The following is an 18,046-nucleotide window of genomic DNA, read 5'->3' as shown; positions in this document are numbered from 1 at the left end:
CCCCTGGGAGAGACTGGCAGAGGCCTCCGGTGGAGTCAAAGTCTGGTCCTGCTCCAAAGACAGTGTGAGGTCCACTCAGTGATCATCACCTTGCTTCTTTTTCATTTGTCGCCACCCCAGATCCGGTCCTCCTTTGACCCCATGCCCTACTGTCACTTCTTCTGATGTTAGTGTGAGTGTCGTGTATATTTGTGTGGACACCCCCAGACACCTAATCCAGGTAACTGGAGATGTTCTGGGGTTCTTGGCTCTCTAATTCCCAAAGCCAAGCCTGTGTGTGTGGTGCAGCCCTAGCCTAGGATGGCCTGAGACTCTGCCCCTGCCCCGGGCCCTGGATTTTCCCACTCCTATCAGGGCCTCAATTTTCCAAAAGGACAGTGACCAATTAAGCAAGGAGCTTTCAAAGCCTGCACACAGTCTGCCCAGCCTTCCACATCTCTGGGTGGTTTACAGCTGGGTGACACGAGCAACCCCAGGCCTCCCTCATAGTTGGAAGGCACCCCCCAATGGCTCTGTGGGCCTCTCTTTGCTGTGGTGAGGGAGAGGGTTCACACTCATTTAACTTCATGCCCTGAAGGATAAGGAACATTTCCCCAAGAATGGCTGAGGCACTGAGTGATACAAGATGACTTGGACATGGACCACGTTCTAGAATGTGATCTGCAGACTAGATGGGCGATTTTTACCCGTGCTACCTATGGGAGGAGATCTCTCCAAAACAGGGATTGTCACTTTAAAGTTCACACTGTGTTTTAATGCACAAATAATATTTTCCTTGATAGTGGATATTGGAGTTTGGAGCACAACTAAAATAAGAATGTTTGGGTCATGCAGACAGCCCCGTTACGAAGCAGATCGGGAGTGAGTGCGCCAGGGCTTCAGTAAATACAGAGTAAGTTGCCATGTGGTCTAAGAGGAAATCGACTGATTGGCCCCCACAGTTGTCATGACCCAGGGTTCCTCAGGTGGAATTTCCATAGGGGCTGTATGGGGAGCCCCAGGCACCTTCAGTTCTGATTGCCTTGAGAGTCCGATCCCTGGGGCCTAGGCCTCAGAGAGCAGCGTTCTCCAGTGTGGACGTCTGCACACTGGGCATGGAGACAGTGGTGGCTTAGCTGCCCGAGAGCAACTCTCGCAGGTGTCCCCGCTTTCTTCAGTAACAACAAGGCCGTTCCTTTCTGCCTGGGTCCCTGTGGGCGTTTTTCTCTGGCTGTTTCAGAGTGGATCTGAGAGCTGCTGCTGGGACTTCAGTCTTCCCTGCTTTTTCTGCCTCTTCTCCTCTTCCTCCCTGCCTTGATAAAATGTCTGAGCCAGTTGCAATAGGTTATCTAAGATGATTTGGTCCATATGCCTGTTTTGTAGCTTTCTGAGGATATCTGGATCCGACTGAGTGAGAAATCTCTCTTTTGAGATCATTCCTCCCTCTGCACTTTCACGATCAATCTCAGGGAATCTGCAAAAGGCTTCTGTAGTCCATTGAGGCATTTACCTGGAACTGCCCTCTCTCCCTGTTCTATGTTTGCCAACCTGGCATCATTTAATGTCTTAGTGCCCACTCACTTGAGTCCTGACAAAGTGACTCTGATCCCATCTTCCTTTAGCCATGTTCGAATCCCAGTGTGATTCTCTTGTGGGGCAGTCTGATTCCTAGTAGGAAAGGCGGCTATCTCACCCTCTTCCTCTTCTGCTGACTCCTTACCAAGCCATTCATCCTCATAGGCAATCCCACCCCGGGGTCCCCCTGCTGGTTGATGGGCTGCCGCCTTCCTAGGTGGAGGAACTCAGCCATGCCCACCTCATAGGTTTCTTATAAATCTCAAAACATCCATGCTGAGGAAAAGCATCCAGATACAGAACAATGTCATTTCTGAAGAAAGCAGATTGGTGGTTGCCCGGGGATGGGTGGGAGGCGTGGGTGACCAGGAGCATGAAGCAAACGTGGCGAGCAGTCTGTATGTCTTAATCTTAAATCCGCTGATGCTTTTCTGGATACATACATGTGTGAGACCTTACTGAACTGCACAGTTTAGACGTGGGTTTTTTTTTTTTTTAAACCTCATCTGTACATCCATGAAGCTGTGATTAAAGCAGCACAGAGTGAAGGATATGAAGCATAGATTTCCCCAGGTGTTGCTGACAGTTGAAGCCCCTGGTGCCTTGGAAAGTCCACACCCCTGGTCCCCCATGCAGGGTGTCCGTGGTGCACCAGGGCAGTTGTGCTTCCTGCAAGGGTGCCAGGAATTCTCAGGCTCTGGAAATGGGAAACCCTCATATCAAATAGGTGATAGCTGAGAATGAGCCTTTCCTCATCTTGACCAAACCATCATCAGGCGAAGTCTTTGATTTTCAAGTGTTTCATACAAGTCCATGATAAGTAACTACCATATAACATAGGTTTGTCACCAGTCTGTCTGTAAAAGAGTCTTCTCAGCCCCCAGCATCTTAGATCATTGGATTAATTGGGAGAAACCTTACCTCCATCTTGGGTAAATGGGTAACATGTGTAAATGGCTCCTCCATGGGATTCACGTTACTGCAATTATGCAATCAAGGCCCGAGCTCTTAGTTAAAAAGGTGACTTGCATACTACGTAAGGCATGCTACCATTGAAAAACCTTTCTATAATAGCAACAGTTGAAAGTCATTTAAATCGTTCTTTGTCTTCGGTTTCGGTAAGGTTGGGGATGTGTTTTGAGATTTATTGAGCATGGCAGTTCGTCCGATGCGAGTTTTTGTAACACTCTCTGTCTGTTTTTTCTATTTTATTTTAAAAGGTTTTCATATTCTTTGTATGTGGTTGCTTTTAACTCTTTGTCTTATAGAGTAGAAAACACATACTTTTAAAAATTAAAAGTGCATTAATTTTTTTAAAGACCATCGTAGAGAAGGGGGACAAAAAGAAGCAAATGTAGACAAATATGGGAAACCTATTGAAAATGTGTTCATTTCCCCAATTCCCCTATGTTTCCATCACTTACTATCACTTCATTTCTGATGTGCTTTTTTTTTTTTTCCTTCACTTATGGCAGCTGTGATTTTTTTCTTTCCTTTGGTAAAACTTGGACATTTTTCCTTACATTTCAAAATTTAAATTACACACCACACTTACTGTACCGGAGAATTGAAGACAAAATTTTAGACAGTGGAAATGGAGGAGGGATTTAATATGGAAATATTAAACATTAATCAATTGGAATAGAAACAGTATGTTTGATGGAGTCAAGTAAATTTTGGTTTTGGAACATGAAAGTGTAGTCTTTCTATCTGGAAATTAGATGGACTCTTTCAAGCCAATTAAAATGAGCCTATTGTGAATAAGATAAATGGTTTCCCAAAAAGGATTATAGAAAAGAGAATGAAACATTTCATCCCTATATGCTTAACATGTTAGGCTATGTGAGTAAATTTCTGGAGAGCAAACGTCATCAAAATTCAATCAAGAAAGATTATATATGTATGTTCTGTACACCCATATTTCCATTCACCTACTGCTGGACACGTAGATTGTTTTTATGCCTTGGCTATTGAAAGTAATGCTGCTATGAATATTCAGATGCGCATGTCTTTTCATATTGGTTTATTTGTTTTCTTCGAACATAAATATTCAGTAATGGAACTGCTGAATAAGACAGTAGTTTTATTGTTAGTTTTAGTTTTATTTGAGGAAACTCCATACTGCCTTCCATATCGGCTACACCAATTTTCGTTCCAACCAGTTTACGAAGGTTCCCTGTACTCTACATCCTGGTCAAGATTTCATAACTGTGTTCTTTCTGATGATAGCCATTCTGTATCTCATTGTGGTTTTTATTTTCACGTGCGTGAGGATTAACGACATTGAACATCTCTTCAAATGCCTGGTGAACATCTAAGTGTCTTCTTTGGGGAGATGTCTTGTTGTTCCTTCGCTCAGTAGTGTTTGACCCTTTTTGACCCCATGGACTGCAGGATCCCAGGCTTCCTTGTCCTTCACTATCTGCCAGAGTTTGCTGAAACCACTGTCCAATGAGTCGATGATGCCATCCAACCATCTCATCCTCTGTCACTCCTCTTCTCCTCCTGCCCTCAATATTTCCCAATCAGGGTCTTTTCCAGTGAGTTGTTACTGGCATCAGGCTGCCAAAGCATTGGAGCTTCTGGTTCAGCATCAGTCCATCCAATGGATATTCAGGGTCGATTTCCTTTAGGATTGACTGGTTTGATCTCCTTGCAGCACAATGCACTCGCAATAGTCTTCGCCAAGACCACAGTTCAAAAAGCAACAGTTCTTTGGTGCTCAACCTTCTTTATGGTCCATCTCTCACATCCAGACAGATCTACTGGTGAAACCATAGCTTTGCCTACATCGACCTTTGTCAGCAAAGTGACGTACGTGCTTTTTAAGACGCTGTGTAAGTTTGTCATAGCTTTCCTTCCAAGGAGCAAGCGTCTTTTGATTTCATGGCTGCAGTCACCACCTGCAGGCATTTTGGAGCCCAAAAAGATAAAGTCTGTCACTCTCCCACTGTTTGTCCATCTATTTGCCATGAAGTGATGGGAGCGGATACCATGATGTAACTTTTTTCAGTGTTGAGCTTTCAGTCAACTTTTTCACTCTCCTCTTTCACTTTCATCGAGAAGCTCTTTAGTTCCCCTTCACTTTTTGCCATAAGAATGGTGTTATCTGCGTATCTGAGGTGATTGATATTTCTCCCTCCCACAAACTGGACATTCTTGAGTTCTAGTCCAGTTTGTGCTTCATCCAGTCCAGCGTTTCTCATGATGTCCTCTGCATATAAGTTAAAGAAGCAGGGTGACAATATACAGCCTTGACATACTCCTTCCCCAATTTGGAACCAGTCTGTTGGTCCATGTCCAGTTCTAACTGTTGCTACTCGACCTGCATACAGATTTCTCAGGAGGCGCCAGTCAGGTGGGCTAGTATCCCCATCTCTTGAAGAATTTTCCACATGTTCTTGTGATCCACACAGTCAAAGGCTTTGGCGTGGTCAATAATGCAGAAGTAGATGTTTCTCTGGAACCCTCTTGCTTTTTCCATGATCCAACAGATGTTGGCAATCTGATCTTTGATTCATCTGGGTTTTCTAACTCCAGCTTGAACATCTGGAAGCTCACAGTTGATGTACTGTGAAGCCTGGCTTGGAGAATATGGAGCATTACTTTGCTACTGTGTGAGATGAGTGCAATTGTGAAGTAGTTATAGCATTCCTTGGCATAGCCTTTCTTTGGGACCGGAATCAAAACTGACCTTTTCCAGTCCTGTGGCCACTGCTGAGTTTTCCAAACTTGCAGGCATATTTAGTGCAGAACGTTCACAGCCTCGCCTTTTGAGATTTGAGATAGTTTCCCTGGAATTCCATCACCTCCACGAGCTTTGTTCGTAGTGATGTTTCCTAAGGCCCACTTGACTTCGCATCCCAAGATGTCTGGCTCTAGGTGAGTGATCACACCATCTGCTCTAGGTGAGTGATCATACAATGTGCAAACGGCGGTGTTATCTGCATATCTGAGGTTCCTGATACTTCTCCAGGCAATCTTGATTCTAGCTTGTGCTTCATCCAGCCCAGCATTTCGCATGATGTGCTGTGGCTAGAAGTTAAATAAGCAGGGTGACAATATACAGCCTTGTTGTTCTCCTTTCCCAATTTTGACCCAGTTTGTTGTTCCATGCCCGGTTCTAACTGTTGCTTCTTGACCTGTGTACAGTTTTTGCAGGAGGCAGGTAAGGTTTTCCGCTACTCCAATCTCTTGAAGCATTTTCAACAGTTTGTTATGATGCACAGAGTCAAGGCTTTATTCTGTGTAGTCAATGAAGCAGAAGTAGATGTTTCTCTGGAATTATCTGCTTTTCTATATCCAGTGGATGTTGGCAGTTTGATCTCTGGTTCCTCTGCCTTTTTGAAATCCAGCTTGTTCCTCTGGAATCTAGCTTGAAGACTTTTGAGCATTAACTTGCTAGCTTGTGAAATGAGCACAGTTCTGCGGAAGGTTGAAGATTCTTTTGCAGGACTGGAATGAAAACTGAACTTTTGCAGCCCTGTGGCTACTGCTGAGTTTTCCAAATTTGCTGGCATATTGAGTGCAGCACTTTCAAAGCATCATCTTAAATAACTCAGTGGAAGGAACTATCCCCTCCACAAGCTTTATTTGTAGTAACGCTTCTTAAGACCCACTTGACTTCATACTCAAGGATGTCTGGCTCTAGGTGAGTGACCATCCCGTCATAGTTGTCCATGTCATTAACGCCTTTCTTTGTATAATTCCTCAGTGTATTTTTGCCTCCTCTTAATATTTTCTGCTTCTGAGATCCATAGCGTATCCATCCCTTATTGTGCCTATTTTTCCACCAAAGTTCCCTTAGTGTCTCTAATTATCTGGAAAGGATCTCAGGTCTTTCCCATTCTATTGCTTTCCTCTATTTCTTTGTACTTTTCCCCTAGGGTTTCTTATTTCTCGTTGCTATGTTTTGGAACTCTGATTTAACATGGGTATATCTTTCTTTTTCTCAGTTGTGTTTTTTTTTCTTTTTAACTTTTTTTTTAAATTTTATTTTATTTTTAAACTTTACATAATTGTATTAGTTTTGCCAAATATTGTTTCTCTTCATTTCTGAGGTATTTGTAAGGCCTTCTCAGACAAATCAGAACTTACCCCCATTTCTCAATGAGATTATTTTTGTGTGCTTCTTTGCTTTAGAATTGTGTGCGTTTCTTACATATTTTGGATAAGAACCCTTATTAGACATGAGAATTGCCAATATGTTCTCCATTTCATCCTTCATTTCTCATTTTATTGATGGTTCCCCATGCAGAGGCTTTTGAGTTTGATGTAGTCTCACTTGGTGTGTTTTCCTTTCACTTCGTTTGCTTTTGGAATTACAAATAAACTTCATTGCCAAGACTAATATACAAAAACATAGTTTCAGTTTATTTCTAGGATCTTAATGGTTTCAGTTCTTTTATTCAGGTTTCAATCCATTAGAAATTAGAAAGCCTTAGATCCTAGGAATCTCTTACCATCCCTCCCTATTTAGGGGCAGTGTTCCTCTGGCCTCTAGAGAGTGAGCACAGGTACACACACACAAACACACACACACCCCCCGAGCAGAGTGAATATGAAAAGGACTGTGGGGTGGGAACAAAAGAGGGACAGATATGAGGAAGGTAATAAGAAGAATATACAAGGGCTGGAGGTACTGCCTGCCTGAGACAGGACTCCCACGTTTTCCAGGTCTTGTCCCACCGATGTCTGAGCACATCCCTAAAGTCCATGTGGGCATGATCCCCGATGTGCAGGTGGGGACTCAGGCAGGCTTTGAGAGACACATGGATTCATCCAGGATGGAGAACAGGTAGGAAATGGGGGGTGAGACTGGACCCAGGTCTGTCTCCTCAGAGCTGCATACACCCTACCCAGGAGCTGTGTGGAGGGCTGTGTGGAGCAACTGTGTGAGACCCGGGGCTGTGGGGATGAGGGATGAGCGATCAGTATCCAAGGGTTGTGTGTAGGGGTGTCAACTGTCAATTGAAGGAAGGGGTCCCCGGAGGAGAAGTCACTTTCTTGACAGCAGACCCTAACAGAACTCGGAACCCTGTAACCAGGCACCCACCTCCTAGCACAGCGCCACACCCAGCTGGGCTCACTTGGCTGGAGAGACTTCATCCAGAAGGATGTTCTCCAGCTGTGTCTCGACTGACCAGGGCTTCTGCTTCAGGAAACCCTGGAGGGAGAGGTTTTTCAGATGTTTCAGGCGGTTCAGCACTCAACCCGGATGCCTCTGGTCCTTTACCAGGAGGTCATCTAAGGTAACCACAGGCAACCTAGAGCTGGCCACACCGGGCCAGCCCGCCACTGGGAGCCTTCCCTGGGCAGTGCCAGCTGACCTCATCTCCATGTGGGGGGAAGTGGAACTTGAGGGGAGGTTCTCCCTCTGGGCAGGAACAGGTTGGTGGGCCCGTGGTGACCTGGTGGTCCTGTCACGGTCACACCTGAGGACAGGCTGGCAGTGGGGAAACAGGATCCCTGAGGTGCTCTTCTCTGTGCCAGTGTGGCTCCAAGGCCCTCAGGTGGTCGGGTGTCTACATCCTTGGTGGAGGTCGGTAGGGAGAATGGTGGGCGTGTGTCTGGAGGGGAGATGTCTAGGGGTCTGAGAAGTACTACAGACAGCTGGCCGGTGCCCTGAGACTTTCTGCCTGGCTTCTGGGCACTTGTTCACAGGGCTCCTCACAGGACTGCAGACAGGAGCGGGTCCACGGAGCACCCTGCTCCATCTCCCTGCATGAGGGGCCGGAGCCCCACACCAGCAACAGAGCCCAGGGCGGGCACAGGGTGAGTGCCAGCTGGGAGGCGATCCTACACCCAGAAAGTTCCAGGTCCCAGAGCCACCCTGGCCCTCCTCCGGGTCCCTCCTAGAGTCCTGCTCCGAAAGGAACCTGGGACTGTCATCTCTGAGAGGCGCCCTCCCGGGCCAGGCCCTACTTGTCCAGATGCAAAATCACTGTTCACCTCCATGTGGAAATCTCAGGAGATTGTGATAGGATTTCACTTCATGTTCCCCAAGGAGCTTCACTGCATGTTTCTACGGTGTATCCTGTATTAACTCCATCCCAGGTATCCATGTGGGCCTGAGAATCCTAATACTTCTCACCCCAGGTTCAGCCCCTCTCACCCCAGTTCTCATCCCCAGAATGGGATGCTGTGGTCACCACCACAGGGATGATGCAGTTACAGACGGGGAACTGTCCAATACAAACTGTCCGAGACGCTAACACACGTAACCATGGCCCGGCGCCAGTTCAATGGTGATGCCAGGGTTTTTATTCTGTGGAGGACACTCCTACCCCTCCTCCTGTCATGAGTCCTGGAGGCTTGGGCACTCAGTCTGAGCTCCAGCACATGCCTTCCTGGAGTCTTTGGTGCCGCCTCTGACTCGTGTCTCTGCTGTGTTCCACCCCAGGGGGAAAGTGTGTCCACAGGGGACACGAATGAGACCTACAGGGTGTGGAGTGTCCGGAGACGCCGACTGGAGACGTTGGTGGGCAACCTGGTGCCTGCCTTCCTGGGCGGTGACCCCGCCTACCTCCCCACATTCCTGGGCACCTACAGGGCTTTTGGCACCACCCAGCAGGTGCTGGACCTTCTCTTCACGAGGTGAGCACTACCCCTCCCCTACTGGGTACTCAGGGAGACCTGGTCACCTTCCAGCTGTGAGTCGTGGGAACGTCTCTCCACCTCTGTGAGCCCCAGTTAACTCCCTCTGCACTTGAGGGGAAAGGGAGGAGCAGCCCCTCGGGGGGACTAAGTGGGTGCATCCTGGAAAGTGCTTACTGGGAACTTGGACCCCTGGAATGGCTGTGGTTGTGCTGAGACATCACGTTCCTCCTCCCCTCAAGGAAGCCTCTGTCTCTGTTGTCTCTGTGCCTTTGACTTGGGCCCAAAGCATTTTCCCAATTGCAAGGTGAGGTGTAAGTGGTACCCAGTCCTGGGTGAGTGAGAACAAGGGTCCCTGGGAGTGATCAATATTGCTCCAGGCACTCAGATGGGGCTGGTTGGGCTCATTTGTTCTTGAAATATAGAGGAAGGTGCACAAGGTGCAGGCACTTTTCTAGGAAGAAGCATCATGTAATGCATCAAGCAGACAGCAGTCCTGGCCCCCCAGGGCTTCAGTTCTCCGGGGTGGGGGTTGTGGGTGGGAGGGAACCCCTCACATTAGCCATCACATCCAGGCATGTCTGCAGCACTGTCCATGTGATGCCTCCTGGCCTCTTGTAGGTACGGATGCATCCTCCCTTACTGCGATGAGGATGGTGGACCCCTGCACCAGCTGAAAATGTGAGTGGATTGTGACTCAAGAGGGAGCGACTCCCTATCCCAGAGAACTGCCTGGAGTAATGGGGTTGCTGGTTGGGCAGGGCTGGCAGAATCCTGGATCCCACATAGCTGGGGGCCAAGGTCTGGGGAGCTTGTCCTGGAAAAGAGGAAAGGAGGCCAAGAGAGCTGTGGAGGGCTCTGGGGTGCTGTGAGGAGCATCTGGGAGGTCAGAGGTCAGAGTCCACCCATGCGAGTCCACACCCATACCCTGTCCATCCCAGTCCTGCCTCTACCCCTGATCCCGGGACCCAGAACACAAAGTGTGGAGATCACCCAGCTCACTGTCTGGTGGAACCTCGGCGGGGGTGATCAGCTGGTGCTCAGTGGACCCAGGGACACTCAGGGGACAGCTGAGCCCTTGCTGGGGAAGGAGGAGTGTCACTGGTGGGAGGAGACGCAGGTGCGTCCCTAGCAGACAGGGCAGCCTGTAGATGTAGGAGGTAAATGTGTGGTGTTAGGAGGCCTGCAGGAAGCCTGAGCAGATGACAGAGTCTGTGTGTGCCCTCCTTAGACAGATACTCCTGGGACCCCTGACGTGTTCCAGAGATGCAGTGACCAGAGTAGACACCCTGCCTGCCCTCGCAGTGGTGATACCAGGGGGAGGGGCAGGGAGATGGACAGTGCGCCGTGTCAGGCAGACCTCAGGAAGCAGACAGATGGTCACACCATGGATCAAGGGATGTCACTTGAGCAGGCTCCTTGGCAGCCACTCCTCTGTGTCCAGGCCTCCTCTGCCTGGTCTGCCAGGTGAGATGGACTGTGGAGGAGAACTGACCTCTGGATGGGCAGGGGCAGAAGGTGCAGAGGCCCAGGTTTCCGCAGGTTTGCCCTGGAGTGCAGTGTTGCGGGAAGGCCAGGTCTCTGACTCTGCTGCCCCCGTGACTCCCCCCAGGGCCATGGCCTCCATCCTGGGCACCTGGCTGCACCTTTACCCTGAGGATTTCCAGCAGTCCCCAGAATTTCCCTGCCTGAAGATGCTCCTCGCTTACATAGAGCTCAACATGCCTGACTCGGACCTGGAGCAGCGAGCCCGCCATCTCCTGACGCTGCTGGAGACCCTGGAGCCCACTGAGGCCGAGGGTCATGGTGAGGAGGACTCGGGGTGGGTGAGGAGGATGGGGACGAATAAGGAAGGGAGGGGGCTGGGCCACACAGATCAGAGCCTCCTGAGGCTGGAAGTAGGCCAGGAGCATTGAGGAGGCTCAGATCACTATTCCCCTGGACTGCAGCCTGGGAGGGCTTCCTTAGGGTAGGTGGCATCTTGGATAGTGATTTCAGGGCTAAGTAGCAAGTATGTTCCTGTTTTTGGGATCCATGGACAAGCAGTCTTACTGACAGTGTTTTCTCTTCTGGGAGACCCAGCACCCGCTGGAGAAGAAGCTCCGGAAACATCATCAGATCTCGCGCCAACAGCACCCCTAATACCTGCCACAGCTCCACAGTCAGAGCAAGCTCAAAGCCCAGCTCCCATTCAAGTGCAAGGTCTGCATCAAGTAAACATGCCAGCTCCAAACCCGGAGCCACAGCATGCTCATGCCCTGGCTCTCACTTAAGCTGAGTGGCGAGGAAAAGTACCTCCAGGCTCCAGTTGTAGATCCAGAGAACGTGCAAGAAACAGCTCTCTTCTCCCTTCAGAGCCTGAATCACCCAGAAAATCCTGTGCCAGCGCTACTTCCACAGCCTCAGTCCCCAGTCTTAAGCCAACCTTGGCCAGGGCACTGCCTGGGCTCTGGAGCCTCTTGGTGCTTTGCAATCAGCTGTGGCTCCGGTGTTATCCAGCTGTGCTTCCAGAGACCCCAGCAGACCCAGCTTGTGTAGCAGCTCAGGTGCTGGAGCCAGTTCCTCCCCTAACATCCCTGGAACCGGTCTCAGACCGTCAGCGAGCCTTGCCTTGCCCGGCAGATGGTGTGCTGCCCCCGTGCCAGCACCAGGCCTGGAGCCTGTGTCTCCACCCTGATAATTCCCTCTCTTAATATGTGTTTTTTTTTTTTTTTATTACATGTACAAACATTTTTTCTATGAGATAAAGTAAACTTAGATAGAAATGGAATTCTATGACTTTTTCAATTGTACGTGTGAGCGGCTTGGAGAACGTTCACTACGTTACATGACCCCGTCGATTGTCTGTTTTAGAGCATCTGCATCCTATTTGACACCAACTCTTATTTTGGGCTCCAAAATCACTGCAGTGTGTGATTGCAGCCATGAAATAAAAAGACGCTTACTCCTTGGAAGGAAAGTTATGACCAACTTAGATAGAATATTACAAAGCAGAGATATTACTTTGCGAAAAAATGTCCATCTAGTCAAGACTATGGTTTTTCCAGTGGTCATGTATGGATGTGAGAGTTGGACTGTAAAGAAAGCTGAGTCCAAAGAATTGATGCTTTTGAACTGCAGTGTTGGAGAAGACTCTTGCGAGTCCCTTGGACTGCAAGGAGATCCAACCAGTCCATCCTATAAGAGACCAGTCCTGGGTGTTCATTGGAAGGACTTATGCTGAGGCTGAAGCTCCAATATTTTGGCCACCTCATGCGAAGAGTTGACTCATTGGAAAAGACCCTGATGCTGGGAGGGATTGGGGGCAGGAGGAGAAGGGGATGACAGAGGATGAAATGGCTGGGTGGCATCACCAACTCGATGCACATGAGTTAGTATGAACTCCGGAGTTGGTGATGGACAGCGAGGCCTGGCGTGCTGGGATTCATGGAGTTGGAAAGAGTTGGACAGGACAGAGTGACTGAACTGAACTGAGTCCTGCAGTCTGGGAAGGCATTGCACTCGGCTGTCACTCATCTGTTGATGGACATTAGGACTGTTTTCACTTTGGGGCTCTTGTGTATAGTGCTGCTCTGAACACTTGTCTACAGGCTTGTGACTTTCTGCGTTAACTTCTTTCATTGTTGATATAGGAGCGGAATGTGGGCGGTGACTGAATTTTCTGTAGTTATCTGTGTGAGGACCTGTGGTGGAAGTGTACCTGTAGTGTTTCCATTTCCACTTCTTCATCTGTGTTCCATTGTCCTCTCTGCCACACATTCTCGGCACCTGGTCCCTCACTCTGGGGAAGAACCCTCTGAGGAGGCCCCTGTGGCCCGCCCCTGAATGAAGCAGCTCATGTCCTAGGCGAGTCCACAGCCTCAAACCCCTGGGAGAGACTGGCAGAGGCCTCCAGCGGAGTCATGGTCTGATCCTGCTCCAAAGACAGTGTAAGGTCCAGTCTGTAATCATCACCTTGCTTCTTTTTCATTTGTCGCCACCCCAGATCCGCTCCTCTTTGACTCCATGCCCTACTGTCACTTCTTCTGATGTTAGTGTGAGTGTCGTGTATATTTGTGTGGACACCCCCAGACATGTAATCCCAGTAAATGGAGATGTGCTGGGGTTCTTGGCTCTCTAATTCCCAAAGCCAAGCCTGTGTGTGTGGTGCAGCCCTAGCCTAGGATGGCCTGAGACTGCCCCTGCCCTGGGTCCTGGATTTTCCCACTCCTATCAGGGCCTCAATTTTCCTAAAGGACAGTGACTGATTAAGCAAGGAGCTTTCAAAGCCTGCACACAGTCTGCCCAGCCTTCCACATCTCTGGGTGGTTTATGACTGGGTGACACGAGCAACCCCAGGCCTCCCTCATAGTTGGAAGGCACCCCCCAATGGCTCTGTGGGCCTCTCTTTGCTGCGGTGAGGGAGATGGTTCACACTCACTTAACTTCATGCCCTGAAGGATAAGGAACATTTCCCCAAAAACGGCTGAGGCACTGTGAGTGATACAAGATGACTTGGACATGGACCACGTGATAGAATGTGATTTGCAGACTAGAAGGGCCATCTTTACCCATGCTACCTATGGGAGGAGATCTCTCCGAAATGGGGATTGTCACTTTAAAGTTCACACGGTGTTTTAATGCAGAAGTAATATTTTCCTTGATAGTAGATATTGGAGTTTGGAGCACAACTAAAATAAGAATGTTTGGGTCATGCAGACAGTCCCGTTATGGAAGCGGATCGGGGATAGAGTGGGCTAGGGCTTCAGTAAATACAAATTAAGTTGTCCTGTGGTCTAAGAGGAAATCGACTGATTGGCCCCCACAGTTGTCATGACCCAGGGTTCCTCAGGTGGAATTACCACAGGGGCTTGCGTGGGGAGCCCCAGGCACCTTCAGTCCTGATTGCCATGAGAGTCCGATCCCTGGAGCCTAGGCCTCAGAGAGCAGCGTTCTCCAGTGTGGACGTCTGCACACTGGGCATGGAGACAGTGGCGGCTTAGATGCCTGAGAGCAACTCTCGCAGGTGTCCCCGCTTTCTTCAGTAACAGCAAGGCTGTTCCTTTCTGCCTGGGTCCCTGTGGGTATTTTTCTCCGGCTGTTTCAGAATGGATCTGAGAGCTCCTGCTTTGCAGTCTTCCCTGATGTCTTTTTCCGCCTTCCTCTTTTTCTGCCTCTTCTCCTCTTCCTCCCTGCCATAATAAAGTGTCTGAGGCAGTTGCAATAGATTATCTAAGATAATTTGGTCCATACGCCTCTTTTAGTAGCTTACTGCAGATATCTGGATCCGACTGAGTGAGAAATCTCTCTTGAGATCATTCCTCCCTCTGCACTTTCGGGATCAATCCAGGGAATCAGCAAAAGGCTTCTGTAGTCCATCGAGGAATTTACCTGGAGCTGCCCTCTCTCCCTGTTCTATGTTTGCCAACTTGGCATCATTTAATGTCTTAGTGCCCACTCACTTGAGTCCTGACAAAGTGACTCTGATCCCATCTTCCTTTAGCCATGTTCGAATCCCAGTGTGATTCTCTTGTGGGGGCAGTCTGATTCCTAGTAGGAAAGGCGGCTATCTCACCCTCTTCCTCTTCTGCTGACTCCTTACCAAGCCATTCATCCCCATAGGCAATGCCTCCCCAGGGTCCCCCTGCTGGGTGACGTGTTGCCACCTGCCTAGGTGGAGGAACTCAGCTGTGCTCAACTCATAGGTTTCTTATAAATCTCAAAATATCCATGCTGGGCAAAGGCATCCAGATACAGAACAATGTCATTTCTGAAGAAAGCAGATTACTAGTTGCCTGGGGATGGGTGGGAGGCGTGGGTGACCAGGGGCATGTATCAAACTTGGGGAGCAATCTGTATGTCTTAATCTTAATTCTGCTGATGCTTTTCTGGATACATACATGTGTGAGACCTTATTGAATTGCACATTTTAGACGTGGGTTTTTTTTTTTTTTTTAAACCTCATCTGTACATTCATGAAGCTGTTTTTAAAGCAGCACTGAGTGAAGGATATGAAGCATAGATTTCCCCAAACAGTGCTGACAGTTGAAGCCCTGGTGCCATGGAAAGTCCACACCCCTGGTCCCCCATGCAGGGTGTCCGTGATGCACCAGGGCAGTTGTGCTTCCTGCAAGGGTGCCAGGAATTCTCAGGCTCTGGAAATGGGAAACCCTCATATCAAATAGGTGATAGCTGAGAAGGAGCCTTCCCTCCTCTTGACCAAACCATCATCAGGTGAAGTCTTTGATTTTCAAGTGTTTCATACAGGTCCATTGTGGGTAAGTACTGTATAACATGGGTTTGTCATGAGTCTCTCTGTGAAGGTGCTTTCTCAGCTCCCAGCATCTTAGATCATTGGATTAATTGGGAGAAATCTAAGGGGATGGGTAAGATCGCTCCTCCATACAATCCATGTTCCTGCAATTATCCAATCAAGGACCTAGCATATAGTTGAAAGCAAAAAAAAAAAAAAAAAAAAAAAAGAAAGAAAGAAAGAAAGAAAAGAGCTGTGCTTAACACTTCCACTTAACGTTAGTTGTTGGTTTCTATTGGGAAAGGGGAGCGTTTCATACCTGGTAAGGCAAGTGACCATTTATAAACCATTCCATAATATCAGTGGTTGAAAGTCATTCAAAATGCTCTTTGTCTTCTGACAGGGTAAGGTCAGGGGTATGTTTTGAGATTTACTGATTTATATATTTATAAGTTCCTCAGATTTCAATTTTTGTAACACTTTGTCTGTTTTTCTATTTTATTTTTTAAAAAACTTTTATATTCTTTGTATGTTGTTCCTTTTAAATCCTTGTCTCACACATTTAAAAAGACAAAATTCTATCCATCATTTACTATCACCTCATTTTTGGTGTTTTTTTTTTTTTTTTCATTTGTGGCAGCTGTGCTTTTTTTTCTTTAGTAAAAACATGATCTTTCCCCTTACATTTCAAAATTTTGATTATGAACCGGATTTTGTACCCGGGATTTGAAGACAAAATTTTAAACAATGGAGATGGAGGAGGGGTTTAACAAGGAAATACTAAATATTGATGAAACAATCTGAGTACGAACACTATGTTTGATGGAATCAAGTAAATTTTGGTTTTGGAACACGAAATTGTAGTCTTTCTATCTGGAAATTAGATGGTCACTTTCAAGCCAATAAAAATGATTTTATTATGAATATGACCAATACAGTACAGAAAAAAATTATAAAAAAGAATGAAAATTTTCATACTTATATGCTTAAAAGCCTCTTGATGAAAGTGAAAGAGGAGAGTGAAAAAGTTGGCTTAAAACTCAACATTCGGAAAACGAAGATCATGGCATCTGGTCCCATCACTTCATGGAAAATAGATGGGGAAACAGTGGAAACAGGGTCAGACTATTTTTTTTTTGGCTCCAAAATCACTGCAGATGGTGACTGCAGCCATGAAATTAAAAGACCCTTACTCCTTGGAAGGAAACTTATGACCAACCTAGATAGCATATTGAAAAGCAGAGATATTACTTTGCCCACAAAGGTCCATCTAGTCAAGGCTATGGTTTTTCCAGTGGTCATATATGGATGCGAGAGTTGGACTGTGAAGAAACCTGAGTGCTGAAGAATGATGCTTTGGAAATGTGGTGCTGGAGAAGACTCTTGCGAGTCCCTTGGACTGTAAGGAGATCCAAGCAGTCCATTCTAAAGGATATCAGTCCTGGGTGTTCATTGGAAGGAATGATGCTAAAGCTGAAACTCCAGTACTTTGGCCACCTCATGTGAAGAGTTGACTCATTGGAAAAGACTCTGATGCTGGGAGGGATTGGGGGCAGGAGGAGAAGGGGACGACAGAGGATGGGATGGCTGGATGGCATCACCGAGTCGATGGACGTGAGTTTGAGTGAACTCCAGGAGTTGGTGATGGACAGGGAGGCCTGGCGTGCTGCAATTCATGGGGTTGCAAAGAGTCGGACATGACTGAGTGACTGAACTGACTGAACTGACTGACTGACTCTGAAGTAGAATTCCTGAGTCATATGGTAGTTCTATTTTTACTGTTTTGAGGAAACTCCATGTTTTCAGTGTTGACTGTACCAATTTTCGTTTCCACCAAAGGTGGACAAACCCTTTTCTCCACATTCTCACCAAATTTGTTATTTCTTTACTTAAGTCATTGTAACAGGTGTGAGGTGATATCCCATGTGATTTTTATTTGTATTTCCCTAATGTTTAGTGATGTTGAGCATCTTTTCTTGGGTCTTTTGACCATCTTTATGTGTTCTTTGTGAAAATGTCTGTTCAGATCTTCTACCTATTTTAAAATCAGATTGTTTGGAGTTTTTTGTTTGTTTTTGCATTATATGAGTTCTTTATATATTTTGGATTTTAATCTCTCATCATATATAGGATTTGCAAATATTTTCTCCCTCTGAGCAGGTTGTCTTCATTTTGTTGATGGTTTCCTTTGCTGTGCAAAATCTTTTTAGTTGATGTATTCCCCTCTTGTTTTTACTTTCCTTCACTTTTGAAGTCAGTTCCAAAAAACCATCACCAAGACTGGTTTCTAAGAGCTTATTGCCTATATACAAATTATTTTTTTCTTCTAGGAGTTTTATGGTTTCAGGTTTTACATTCAAATCTTTAAAGTGTTTTGAGTTCACTTTTTTAAGAGAGTAAGGAACTTATTTGACTGTCTTCAAACTATACTTATGATTACCCTAAGATTTTTGAAATGGAATCATTAATTATGGACCTCTCAGGGAATTTATTTTTCCCCTTAGGAATGTATTAGTTTATATCTCTGGGTCCATAAAAAGAAGAGACTGTCTTTTGTGGTCCTTTAAAAAAATCAGTCTCATTACTAAACCAGTAAGCCATAATATCATCGAGGGCAAGGTTACACTCTGTAAGATGAGAACAACATCACATATATATAGAATC

The 18,046-nt window shown here is 47.0% G+C and overlaps 1 protein-coding gene across 1 annotated transcript; it reads left to right on the top strand.

The window, feature by feature from the left end:
• Positions 1–948: 948 nt before the first annotated feature.
• On the top strand, positions 949–11,920 carry LOC129658218 (ral guanine nucleotide dissociation stimulator-like). Its single transcript, XM_055589356.1, has 9 exons — positions 949–2,672; positions 7,231–7,351; positions 7,715–7,805; positions 8,218–8,328; positions 8,957–9,150; positions 9,772–9,831; positions 10,763–10,956; positions 11,227–11,380; positions 11,638–11,920. Exons 2-9 carry the CDS (start codon positions 7,245–7,247, stop codon positions 11,825–11,827), a joined length of 1,101 nt encoding a protein of 366 aa, XP_055445331.1. The 5' UTR covers positions 949–2,672; positions 7,231–7,244; the 3' UTR covers positions 11,828–11,920.
• Positions 11,921–18,046: the final 6,126 nt, after the last annotated feature.

This window comes from Bubalus kerabau, chromosome 1, assembly GCF_029407905.1.
Source record: "Bubalus kerabau isolate K-KA32 ecotype Philippines breed swamp buffalo chromosome 1, PCC_UOA_SB_1v2, whole genome shotgun sequence".
NCBI lineage: Eukaryota > Metazoa > Chordata > Mammalia > Artiodactyla > Bovidae > Bubalus > Bubalus kerabau.
This window is presented reverse-complemented; position numbering and strand designations above follow the sequence as displayed.

Excerpts from the sequence above, each read along its gene's own strand:
- LOC129658218 (XM_055589356.1), top strand. The coding sequence starts at position 7,245 with ATGTCTGAGCACATCCCTAAAGTCCATGTGGGCATGATCCCCGATGTG. Across the intron at positions 9,151-9,771 it reads CTGGACCTTCTCTTCACGAG|GTACGGATGCATCCTCCCTT; the intron begins GTGAGCACTACC and ends GGCCTCTTGTAG. Across the intron at positions 9,832-10,762 it reads CCCCTGCACCAGCTGAAAAT|GGCCATGGCCTCCATCCTGG; the intron begins GTGAGTGGATTG and ends GACTCCCCCCAG.